At 48.1% G+C, this 13033-nt stretch overlaps 1 protein-coding gene across 5 annotated transcripts in view; it reads left to right on the top strand.

Moving 5' to 3' along the window:
- SHROOM3 (shroom family member 3) overlaps window positions 1-13033 on the top strand; it is a 318796-nt gene extending 305763 nt beyond the window's left edge. For all 5 annotated transcript variants that reach the window (XM_043906411.1, XM_043906413.1, XM_043906412.1 and 2 more), the window contains 2 exons: window positions 7820-8092; window positions 12032-13033. In XM_043906411.1, coding sequence (XP_043762346.1) covers window positions 7820-8092; window positions 12032-12400 — 642 coding nt within the window. In that variant the 3' untranslated portion in view covers window positions 12401-13033. The remainder of the gene's footprint in view (window positions 1-7819; window positions 8093-12031) is intronic.

Raw genomic sequence — 13033 nt, 5'->3', positions numbered from 1 at the left:
GCTTTAATTGATGATGTGTTTTTTTTTGTTTTTGTTTTTGTTTTTAATTTTTTTTTAAAATAATTGATGTTGTTGAAGGCATTTATTAATAGATGCAGCATGAAGTTGAAATACAGTTCTCTTCCTGATATATAACAAGCTTTTCTAAGGATGGTTTTAAAAACGTGATGCTTGGTCAAGATTGTTTTAAGGCCAAGTATAACCTTCCACCAACTTCTGCAAAGCAATAATGTTTCAAGTTAGTAGTAACTGAAGATGTATTTCTCGGCATGGAACTCACTAAGAGTCAATGGAAACTAAGGTCCTGATTTATTAATATTTTAAAACTTAAAATTAGCATTTCCAATCCATTCTCCTTTAACATACTTTTTATTTATATAGCCTGGATGATGAATTATAATATTGCTCAGACAGTAAAGAATCTGCCTGCAATGCAGGAGACCTGGGTTCGATTCCTGGGTCGGGAAGATCCCCTGGAGAAAGAAATGGCAACCCACTCCAGTATTCTTGCCTGGGAAATCCCATGGACAGAGGAGCCCAGCAGGCTACAGTTCATGGGGTCAGACAGGACTTGGAGACTAACACGCTTTATATAAGTATTACTTAAAATATAAAACACTCACTGTGTAAACTTCTGACAGACATATAATCTAAGGACAGTTTAATACTTTCAGCTGTTTGGCTAAACTCTGCCATATCTATTAGACAAAGATCTGCTTAGCCAGGTCCCATGATTCTCTGTTCTGAAGGCTAGAAGACTTTGGCTTAGAGACTTGGTGGAATATTTCAAAAAGAATCTGTTGTTCCTTAGAACTGGCTTTCCCCAGGAGACCACTAGTGACCCAGCTGACTCTCAACTGCCTGTTTCTGTTGCTCTTGCTTCGTTCTTGAAGTTCCAAGCTTCCTTCTGGTCTGTCTTCCTTTCAGCCTGAAAAACTTCCTTTGGTGTTTCTGTTTTTAGGCATTTTTCTGCTGGTGACAAATTCTTTTAGTTTTCCTTCATCTAGGAATGTCCATATTCTACTGTCATTTATAAAGAATTTTTACTGGATATGGAATTCTGGGTTGATTATTCTTTTCTTTCAGCCCAAAATTGTTGTCCCATTTCTTCCTGCTTCCCTTGTTTCTGATGAGAAATGCACAGCCGTTGAATACTTGTTCCTTCTATATGCAACGTGTTGTTTTTGTCTGGCTGCTTTCAAGTTTTTCTTTCTTTGATTTTTCAGCAGTTTGGTTATGATGTGCATGGGCCTGGTTTTTTTCATTTGTCCTTTTGAGGTTTGCTAAGCTTCTTAATTCTATAAATTTATGTCTGTCACTAAATTCAGGATGTTATTAGCCAGTATATCTTCAATTTTTTTTTAATGTGCTAATCTTTTCCTTTTATCCTTTTGGGACTCCAGTGACTCAAATATTAGACCTTTTGATATGGCCCTGCAAGTCTGAAACTATTTGTTCATGTTTTTAATGTTTTCTGTCAGTTTGTTCAAACTGGATTATTTCTATTGATCTTCAGTTTCACTGACCTTCCTGCATTCTGCCAGTGATTTTTTTTTTTTTTTTTCAAATATTACAGCTTTCAGTTGTAAAATTTCCGTTCAGTTACTGTCTTGTAGTGTCTGGCTGTTCATTTCAGGAATGTTTATTTCTACCATGGAGCATAGTTACAAAAGTTATTTTAAAGGCTTCAATAGTCCCAGCCTTTGTTTATGTCAGGGTTAGCACCTGTTGATGGTCTTCCCCTGAGAGCTGCTCACATTTTACTGATTCTTTTCATATGGGGTAATATGGTATCTGAACATTTTGAGTATTATGAGACTGGGTTCTATGAAAATGCTCTGGAGAATGTGGATTCTTTGTTTTGTTCTAGCAAGCAGTCAACCTAGTGAGGTTCAGGCTGCAAGTTCCGTCCCACCCTGGGTATCAGTCCCAGAGTCAGTTCGGTTTTCAGAACCTCTGCTGTCTCCTGTGTGTCTGTCCACCACGGGCACCTTTCAGGGCCGAGCTGGCGGCTCGGGTGAGTTCTCCTGTCACACTTCAGTCCTGAAAGCCTCCACTATGCTGCTTTGGGTCTGCCCTACACATGCACCTTCTGGGTGAGCCAGGACCCAGGCAGTTCAGACACGGAGGTGGGGGGTCTTCCTTCCCTGCTCTCTCCTGCCCAGTATCCCCACGCCTCCTCCCATCCCCCTCCAGCCTCTGGCTCCCAGAGGCCCCTTTTCCTGGACCTCTGCTAGAAATAGACAAGTTCTCGCGATATCACAGCAGCCTGCATGGCCGTACTGTCTGCATGGGACTCCCCTCAATGAGAGAAAGAAATAGTGGGGAGACCCCCTCACAGTTTCGGTCCATGGGGTCATTTTCCCAGTTCTTTAGACAGAAAGAAGGGTTTTTCTCTTGCAGTTTTAAGTGCTCACGCCATGTGGCTGTACAAGGAGAGTCAGCTCGGGGAACAGGGCTGGGAAAGGGGGGAGAAAATGAGAAGGAAGGGGAAGAACAGGATTTCTGCCACAAGCCTTATCCCATAGTAGGTAGGGCTTCTTTCAGCATTCTTGCTCCCATACCATCTCTGCAGTGTTGAGGCTATTCCCAGGGCAGAGCTAGAACATAAAAAGGGGGAGAAACGGGAAGCTCACCCCCATCTGGGTCATCCTCCAGGCTTGCTCCCTCCCCAGTGAGCTGCCAGTTATCCTTGCAGAGCCCTCTGCGGGGTCAGGGTGGTAGCTGTAAGAAGGGAAAAGGGGGCCTGACATGGGCTTCTGACATCTGCCCACCATCAGCCCCCTCCCGGGGTTTATCATCAGGGAGAGAGATGTGGTGGATTTGCATCCAGGAGAGTCTCTCTAGCAGCTACGTGCGGACTCAGACAGTAGGAAGAAAGGGTAGTTGGAAGGGTTACAGCCGCCGAGGAACATGATGATACCGGTCAGAGAGGGAGGCGCAGTAGGAGCAGTGAGAGAAGCCGATGGATTTTAGTTTTCAAAAGAGGAAGTAAAAGGGACAGCCTGGTAGCAGATTAATATTACACATGGAGCATGGAAGAGAGGAAAGAGGGCTGACTCCGGAGTTCCTGGTTGAGGTGACTGTTGTAACAGAAATAGGAAAACACAGGGAGGGAGGAAGAGGAGCTGCGTTGAATTTTGAGGAATTTAATCATGTTTCTTCTTGTATGTCAGGGATTCCTGTTACCTCAGAACCAAGAGATCGAGCTAGATAAATGTGAGAGCTTTCTGGTCACATGCCTTCCTGAGAGAAAACGAGAACCACTCTTGACAGAGAACGTGCTCGAGAATATCTGCCTTGGCAGTGGCCCCCCCCCCACCGACCTTTCTGTTTTGTCAGGCCACACAACATGGGATGGAGGCTTGCTCACGACAGAAACTGCCCCCAACTTCTCTCTCGAGTGAAACGCAGCTAAGGAGAACAGCCTGTGCTGCTGCTTGGATCCTCGAGTTGAATGTCTTCAGTCCCAGTTTTTACCAGCAGGAGCCTGAATTTCTCTCTGTCCTCAAACCCTGGCCATGCGGCTGTATTAGTTGCTCAGTCATGTCCGACTCTTTGCTATCCCATGAAATATAGTGCGCCAGGCTCCTCTGTCCATGGACTTCTCCAGGCGGGGATACTGGAGTGGGTAGCCATGCCCTCCTCCAGGGGTTCTTCTCAACTGAGGGATCAAACCCAGGTCTCCCACATGGGCAGATGGATTCTTTACCACTGAACCACCTGGGAAGCCCTAAGGGTCCTGAATTACTCTGTTTAGATGAAGACAGGCCATTGGTTGAGGCTGACTGTGTGTATAGTGACATTACTGGCAACCCTGTCAGCACAAGTCTGCTGAGCAGAAGGCAAAACAGTCTTGGAGGTGGGGAGTGGTTGGCTATATTCCCCTAGGGTCATCTACCCAAGTGACTGACTGGTACGTGTTCTTCAAGGGGCTGCCTAATCTTAACCATAGCACAAAAGAAGAACAACTTGAATGTGTAACACTTTTTATATTTTCCAAAGTGCTTGCTTCATCTTACCTGAGCCTCACAACTTTCCTCTGAGCTGTTTTAACGTAGCAGCAAAAAGCCTGAATCCTGCAGCTGGGTGACCTGGGTCTAAGCCCAGAGCTGCCTCTTTCTGTCTGCCTGAGCTTGGGCAAATGACATAACCGCTATCCGCCTCACCTTCCTCATCAGTAAAAGGGGGATAACAGCACCCATCTCACTGGGTTGCTGTGAGTAGTGATTGAAAATAGGAATACACCTAAATGGTGTCTGGCATAGAGAAAGAGCTCTGTAACGAAACAGAATGATTATTTTCAGGCAGACATCAGGATGCCTGTGCTGTGGATGAGAAAAACAGATACAAAAAGTCGAGTGACTGGCCTGAGAATGAATTTCTGTCATAGCCAGATCTCCTGACTCCTGGTCCAGTGTCCGAGTTGGCGCTGGAACCGTGAGGAGCTGGACAGGGCCCAACAGGATTTCAGCCTGCAGATGGCAAGGTGGGAGAGAGGGACTGTTAAAACTGTGTTTCCAGCGAGAACCCTTATAAATAGCAGCTCAGGCGGGTGAGTTAACAGTTTATGCCAGATGAAAAGTGGTTAAATGTCAATGATTTTGCAAATTAATTAGCTCCTGAGAGACTAGTAAGTTATTTTTAAAAAATCAAAACACCTCTCCCCTCTCTCCCCATTGAATTCCATGGGTATAAGTTGGTAGTTTTTTTGAAAAGATCTGCCTAGCAGAGAAATGGCTATTGATTGCAGCCAACTTTCCCTTGCTACCTTCAGTTATTCAGATTCCTCTTTAACTACGTTTTAAAATCTAAATCTTTGCATGTTAAGGGCTTGGTAAAATGAAAAATTCAAATACCATCCAAATGTGCAACCTTTGGGTCAGGAGTGATTGGTGTGACTGCTCAGTGATGCTGGTATTAGCTGATCTGGCTGGGCTCTGATGGATCACATTATAGTCCCACCAATAGCTTTCAGCAATCAAAATGCAAAATGTAGATGGTTCTTCCTGCAGAAGCCTCCCTGCATCACTTTATGAGTTCATGTCAGCTCCTGCACAGGCAGACCTATGATTCTTCTGCCAGCGTTGATGTCTTTGAAAAACAAAACAGAGCAAGCGCCAAGCACTGCCCCTGCGGTCCCAAGAGTGTGCAGACAGCAGCTGCCTGCCTGAGCCCTGCGAGCAGGCACCAAGCATTGCCCCCACTGTCCCAGGAGTGTGCACGGGCCATGCATCTGCACAGCACATATCGAGGGGACAGTGGCCGGCACATGCTGGGGAAAGAGCCAGCCAGCGCCCAAACTAAAAGCAGCCCCTTGGTTCTGAGAAAGATGGCAGAGTAGAAGGACTTGAACTCTCCTCCTCTCACGAAAACACCAAAATCACAACTAACTGCTGAGCAACCAATGACCAAAAAGACTGGAATCCACCAGAAAAGATATTTTACATTCAAAGACAAAGAAGAAGCCTCAGTAAGACAGAAGCGGGGGACACTTTCACGACATAATCAAACCCCATACCTGCCAGGTGGGTGACCCACAAACTGGAAAATAGTGATATCACAGACATTCTCCCGCAAGAGCAAGAGTCCTGAGCCCCACATCAGGCTGTCCAGCCTGAGGGTCTGGTATCCGGAGGAGGAACCCCCAGTGGGGCTTGAGTTCAGGAGTTCCACAGGGCTGGGGGAAACAGAGATTCCACTCTTGGAGGGCACACACAAGGTTTCATGCACAACTGGACACACCAGGAAGAAGCAGCGCCATAGGAGCCTGAACTGGACCTACCTCCGAGTCCTGGAAGGTCTCCTGGAGAAGCAGGGGTCAGCTGTGGTTCACTGGGGATACTGCCACAAGGATACTGGTGGCAGAGGCCCCAGAGACTATTGATCAGTGTGAACTCTCCTGGAGGTCTGCCATTGTGGTATCATGACCTGGTCCCACCCAGCAGCCTCCAGACCAGTGCTGGAACACTCAGGCCCAACAACCCACAGGAACACAGCCCCACCCATCAGCAGACAGGCTGAGCTCACAGCCACCTCTGGACACACCCCTTGATATAGCCCTGCCCACCGGAGGGACAGGGCCCAGCTCCATCCACCAGCGGGCAGACACCAGTCCCTCCCACCAAGAAGCCTGCACAAGCCCCAGGACCAGCCTCACCCACCAGGGAGCAAACACTAGCAGCAAGAGGAGCTATGATCCTGCAGCTTGAGAAGTGGAGACCACAAATACAGAAAGTTAGACAAAATGAGACGACAGAGAAATATGTTCCAGATGAAGGAACAAGATAAAAGCCCAAAACTAAATGAAGTAGAGAGAGGCAACCTATCTGGAAAAGAATTTAGAGTACTGATAGCAAAGATAATCCAAGATCTCTCAAAAAAGAATGGAGGCGCAAATCAAGAGGATACCAGAGAATGTTTAACAGAGAGCAGAAGATTTAAAGAACAAATAAACAGAGATGAACAATACAGCAACTGGAATGAAAAATATGCTTGAAGGAGTTAGTTATTCTGTTGTTAAAGCAGAAGAATGGATAAGCGAGCTGGAAGACAAAATGGTAGAAACTGCTGCCGTGAAACAGAATAAAGAGAACAGAAATGAGGACAGAAACTGACAGATACGGAAAACAAATGTATGGTTACCAAAGGGGAAACGTGGGGGGAAAGGATAAGTCAGGAACTTGGGATTAACATATACACACTACTAAAAAAGTAGGTAATTAACAAGGATTTACTGTGGGAAACATAGGGAACACTACTCACTATTCTGTGAAAACCTATATGAGAAAAGAATCTAAAAAATGAATATGTTTAACTGAAACACTTTGCCGTACACCTGAAACATAACATTGTAAATCAACTATACTGCAATAAAAGTAAAGCTAAGAAACCAAAGGCAGGGTCTGCAGAGGAAAGACTGAGTGGGCTCAATGCTGACCCTGGTGGCTATTCAGCCTTCTTTGACCCATCCTTGCCCACTGAACCCCACTCACTTGGTGACTGGCCTTCTAGTACTGCTGACCTGTCACCTTTCATTCAAGCCAGGACTTGGACATTTCAAGGACATCGTGAACCCTACTTAAATTGAAGGAGCCTGAGAAAATTAGGGAGCCAAGCTCAGTAGCATCTCAGAAGAAGAGTTCTCCCTTCTCTTTACCATTCACCCCCAACATCTGAGGACAGACTTAACTGGGTAATGCTCATTTGCCGATTAAAACTCAGCACACTCCACTGTCCCAATTTCCTCACCTAGTGCGCTGCATCGATGAGGGAGTATCTCCTACAAGACTGCTGGGAAGGCTCAGTGAGATAATCTGTAGACTTCCTCACCATGTCTGGCTCATAGTAATTGCTCCGCAAGTGGTATCTGTGATTAATACTCAACTCAGCTCTGTAATCTTAGGCAAATCCCTAGTTCCTTTGAGTCTCGGCTGCTCTATTTGTTGAAGAAGAATATATACCTTGCCTGCCTGCGGTATTGTTGTGAGGATCAAATGAGAACATGTCTTGGAAAGACTTTTAAAAGTGAGCCATGATCAAACCAGTTGGGAAGGCAGTGTTGCGCATAGCACGACATGACTGGACAACATTCCAAGGTGACATGTGATCGTGCGTAGCCTGTGAGGACTGAATAGGTTCTGAGACAGGAAAGGAGACTGTGGTCTAAGGTTGGGGGCAGTCCATACAGAGCAGGGGAGGGCCTTCAGCTGAGCGTCAAAAAAAAAAAAGACAGGGAGGATGTGACTAGAAGTGAATCTTATCACCTCTGACCACTCGGCTGGCTAACTTTTGCTGTGTGTCTCCTCTCTCATGACAGGCGGAGCTGATCGGAAGCCTCACCCACAAGCTTGAGACCCTCCAGGAAGCCAAGGGGAGCCTGCTGATGGACATCAAGCTCAATAACGCCCTGGGGGAGGAGGTGGAGGCCTGGATCAGTGAGCTCTGCAAGCCCAACGAGATCGACAAGTACAAGATGTTCGTTGGGGACTTGGACAAGGTGGTGAACCTGCTCCTGTCCCTCTCGGGGCGCCTGGCCCGCGTGGAGAACGTGCTCAGCGGCCTCGGTGAAGATGCCAGCAACGAGGAAAGGGTAGGCAGCCTAGCAGTTCCCTTCAAGTCTCCTCCCTACCTCCCCTGAGTCCCATGTACACAGAGAAGTACAGTGAGACAGGAGTCCTTCTAGAGAAGACCACCATCTCTCTGGGGCAGGGAGGGGGGTCTGGCTTACAGATGAACGGGGCACAGAGGGGAAGGCAGCTTCCACGCCAGGATGTCGTGTCATGACACCTCAGCCTCAGGGATACTTACTAGGAAAGCACAGATGTGGGCGCCAGAGTTTCTTTCCTCCCTTTCTGTCCCAGAAGAAGGCAAAAGGCAGAATGAAGATGGACATTAAAAACAGAGAGGAATGATAGAGCTGTTGGGGACGAGGAGAGGGCCCAGGAACGTGAGCTCGGGCTCCAGGGAAGCTGCAGGTGAGGGGCCAGGGACACCGAGGGAGGACATACCCGCTGTCGTCACGGCACCCCTCCCTGGAAGAACGTGACCACAGCGGTGCTGACGTGACACAGAATCCCAGGGCGCCCTCTGGGTCGGGCACTGTGGGCTTAGACGCTATAGACACAGCCTCAGAGAGTTCTCCCTGGAGGCCAGTAAGCGACGCAGCCAGGAAAGGAGTCCTGCTGTGGTCCCCAGGTGTTATCCACCTCCTTGAACTTCACTGCAGAGCTACAGAGCACTCTTCCCCTGCTCATCGGTACAGCAGACATTTCCTGTGTGTCTGGTGTGGGCCACCTTCTGGTGGAGGCACTTGGGATACTCTGAATAAAGCAATCAGATCCCCGCGTGCATGGGAGTCACTTACCAAGGAGTTCAGACAATAAACAGAGCTGCAACGTCACGTCCACACCGGCTGACCAGCACTCCAGCCAGTAAGAGGCAGCTCTCCTGCTTCCTAGCTCCTGGAAATTAGGGATTTCCCAATCATTTCTCCGAATGTACTGCCTTAAAAGGAAAGGTATGTCTTGGCAAATAGATTTTTGAAAGATTAGGAGAGATCTAGATGGTAAGCATTTAGGAATGGGACTCTGAGCACCCAGGACCCCCACCCCCCACCCCAGACCAGTGCCCTCCTGTGTATATGTGTTGGGCCTTTGTTCCCTCCAGACAGTTTCCTTGGAAATTAACTGTCCTTGCCTCAAAAGTGTTGTCCCTCCTGCCTTCCTTCCATCCAGCGAGCAGTGAACAAGAACCTGTCAACTACCAGCTGCTCTGACACTGGCTAAAAACAGGCCCCCCTGAAGGCACTCAGCAGACAGTGCGGGGCACCAGTGTAGAAGCAGCCATTGTGTCTAGTATGCGGCTGCACAGGGGTAAACTCAGGGCCACGAGAGCATTCTTCGTGTGGTGCTGGGGTCGGGAGGGACTTCACACGAGTGCCGCTCGAGTGGTGTCCAGAGGGCTTTCTTAACGCCAGGCGGACTGATGGGAAAAGCTTCACCATTTAGAAGGAATGCTATGGACAAAGCCCAGGCAGACCATGGCGTGTTTAGGAACTGAGTTACATGTGGTTGGTGTGTCTAGAGTATAGAGTGAGTGATTCCTTGACTACTTGTTTTTAAGGGAGACCAAGAAGGGCTTCCCAGGTGACGCTGCTGGTAAAGAACCTGCCTGCCAACTCAGGAGACATAAGATACATGGGTTCAATCCCTGGGTCAGGAAGATCCCCTGGAGGAGGGCACAGCAACCCACTCCAGTATTCTTGCCTGGGGAATTCCAGGGACAGAGGAGCCTGGTAGGCAAGAGTCGGACACGACTTAGCACACAGGCAAGAAGGGATAATGAAGCTGCTCTATCCCCATGGGGCTAGCATCAGTGGGGAAGCCATTATCACCTCTGGACCCAGAGCAGCAGAAGGAAGGGGCCCTTATCAGAACTGCAGCCATAGCTCTGGAGGAAAGGTTGCAGCCGCCGCCACCTGAAAGGAGAGAGCCGGGAATACAGGCCTCCATGTCTGCTTTCTCCCACCTCCCAGGCTCCTGCCGTGGCTGCCCCTGGCCGAACCCAGCACCCAGCAGGGTTCAGCTTCACTAGACATTGAGTCAGGCTGGGGAGAGTGGGTCTGGAGGGGTAGTAGAATCCAGTGCAGAAAATCATTACCAAGACCTATGGGTCAGTACTGTAGAGTTTATCCTAGAGAGCCCTGAACTCATTTCATTACATGATCGGCCTAGGGAGTGGGGAGAAGAATGTTACCATGGGGAAACTTCTAGAAAGATGGGTTTAGGCTGTTAATTTAGACCATTGTCTTGGGGATAAAGAACAGGGAGTGAGTTAGAGCGTAAGTTTGAATCAGCAAGGCGTGTTAGATGAGGGGAAGGACAGAACAGAAGGTAATTCCAAGTTTCCTCTTTGGTCACCTGGCTGGATGCCACAGGTCTGTGAGATAGGGGACACTGGAGATACTTAGAGCAAGATGAGTTGTTCCAGAATTGAGCTCAACTTAACACTTAATGCCTTCTATACTCTTAAGTACACATAAGTGCTTGCTCACTTGCAAAATACATCAGGATTAGTTTTTATAGTTATTGTTGTTCAGTCACTAAGTCAGGTCTGACTTTATGCAACCCCAGGGACTGCAGCGTGCTAGGCTCTTCTGTCCACTGTCTCCCAGAGTTTGCTCGAATTCAAGTCTGTTGAGTTGATGATGCTATCTAACCATCTCATCCTCTGTTGCCTTCTTCTCCTTTTGCCTTCAGTCCTTCCCAGCATCAGGGTCTTTTCCAGTGAGTCAGCTCTTTGAATCAGGTGGCCAAAGTATTATAGCTTCAGCATCAGTCCTTCCAATGAATATTCAGGACTGATTTCCTTTAGGATTGACTGGTTTGATCTCCTTGCAGTCCAAGGGACTCTCAAGAGTCTTCTACAACACCACAGTTCAAAAGCATCAGTTCTTCAGCACTCAGCCTTTTTTATGGTTCAGCACTCATATCCGAACATGACTACTGGAAAAACCATAACTTTGACTTCCTTGATAATTGGCCTTTTTTTCCCCCTTCAATTTTTTAATTGTGGTAAACTACATAAAGGACTTCCCAGGTGACGCAGTGCTTAAAAAAAAAAAAAAAAATCCACCTGCCAATGCAAGAGACACGAGTTCGATCCCTGGGTTGGGATGATCCCAACCTGGATTCCTGGAGAAGGAAATGGCCATCCACTCCAGTATTCTTGCCTGGAAGATTCCATGGACAGGGGACCCTGGGGGGCTTCAGTCCACGGGGTCGCAAAGAGTCGGACACAACTGAACCCACAGTACATAGGTTTCCCTGGTGGCTCAGTGGGAAAGAATCCACCTGCCAATGCAGGGGAGGAGGGTTCAGTCCCTGGGATAAGAAGATCCGCTGTAGGAGGAAGTAGCAACCCACTCCAGTAGTCCTGCCTGGAGAATCCATGGACAGAGGAGCCTGGGTTGCTACCTCCCCACGGGCTCGCGAGAGTTGGACACGACTTAGCAACTAAACCATCACCACCACATATAAAATTTGCTGTCTTAACCATTTTTAGCTGTACAGTTCAGTAGTGTTAAGTGTATTTACATTGCTGTGCAACAGATCTCCAGAACTTTTTTCATCTCGCAAAACTCTGTACCCATTGAAACAAGTCCTCCACTCTCCCCTCCCACCAGGCCCTGGCAATCACCATCCTACTTCTTGCCGTTAGGACTTTGACTACTCTAAGGAACCCCTGCAAGTGCAATCCTGATTGTCCTTTTAAGACTAGAAGCCTAAAGTAAAGCCATCACCCCCACCAGTTGAATGTAATGCCTCTTGGGTTAAAGCTGGACCATACATAAGCACCGTAAGGGTAATAAGCTGATTTTCAAAACACTTGCGCCTCCCTACTTTAGAGTGACAGTTGAAATAGCACCTTAGATATTGTCCCGTCCTATAAAAAAAATCTCTCTGCAGACACTTGGCTCTCTTTCCCCCCACACTGGCCCTCTGCTGACCCACTCATCTCGCCCTGGCAGAGCTCACTCAACGAGAAGAGGAAGGTCCTGTCTGCTCAGCACGAGGACGCCCGGGAGCTCAAGGAGAACGTGGATCGGAGGGAGCGTGTGGTGCTGGACATCCTGGCCAATTACCTCTCCGAGGAGCAGCTCCAGGATTACCGGCATTTCGTGAAAATGAAGTCGACACTCCTCATCGAGCAGAGGGAGCTGGACGACAAGATTAAGCTGGGCCAGGAGCAGGTCAGGTGCCTGCTGGACAGCCTGCCCTCGGACTTCGTGCCCAAGGCGGGGGCCCTGGCCCTGCCCCCAGGCCTCACCAGCGATGTGACTGCCGTGGGGGGCTGGCCTGGCCGCGGCGGCTTCCCAGCGGTGACCTCCCCACTTTAACCTCCTCTCCAGCACCCACCCCAGAGACTACCCCTTCTCTCAACACTATTTAATCTGAAAAATGTTTCAGTACAAGCCGCCCATTAAGCTCTGTGGGTTATTGGGGTTTGTTTGTTTTTTTTTTTCCTGGATAAAAGCAAAAATTCCATCCAGGAAAAAGCCTGTACTTCTCCTTCTCGCCCTTCATGATTGATCTCCCGAGGGCTTGAATGCCACTGGGAGGTGATCCCCTTTCTATCGTTACTTCGTAGTAGAAAGAAAATTAATGGAACTGTGAGCACAGATCGGAGGGTGTCTGATTGATCTAGTTTTTCACAGGCCGAGGCAACACGGATCCGTGGGAGTCACCCTCAGGACCGCATCCACAGTGGCCTTCCCTGCCTGTGGGCAGTGCTTCGTGATGACAAGTACGCATACTTATCAGTGAAGGGCCTGCGACGTACCGCCTTAAAGAGAAACACGCGGGAGAAAATTGTCCAACCTTGAACACTGTTATTTATATTTTTAAAAATGAAAAAGATCATTGTGTGCTAACCACTTACCTGATTCTGTTCTGTGGTGGATATAGACAGTTATGTTTGAGCTTTGTATTTTGTGAGAACCTTAATGAAATGAAGAATTCCAAAGACAGTC

The sequence above is a fragment of the Cervus elaphus genome, chromosome 6 (genome assembly GCF_910594005.1).
Source record: "Cervus elaphus chromosome 6, mCerEla1.1, whole genome shotgun sequence".
NCBI classification, from domain to species: domain Eukaryota; kingdom Metazoa; phylum Chordata; class Mammalia; order Artiodactyla; family Cervidae; genus Cervus; species Cervus elaphus.
Note: the sequence above shows the minus strand (reverse complement) of the source record. Positions and strands in the feature narration are given on the sequence as shown.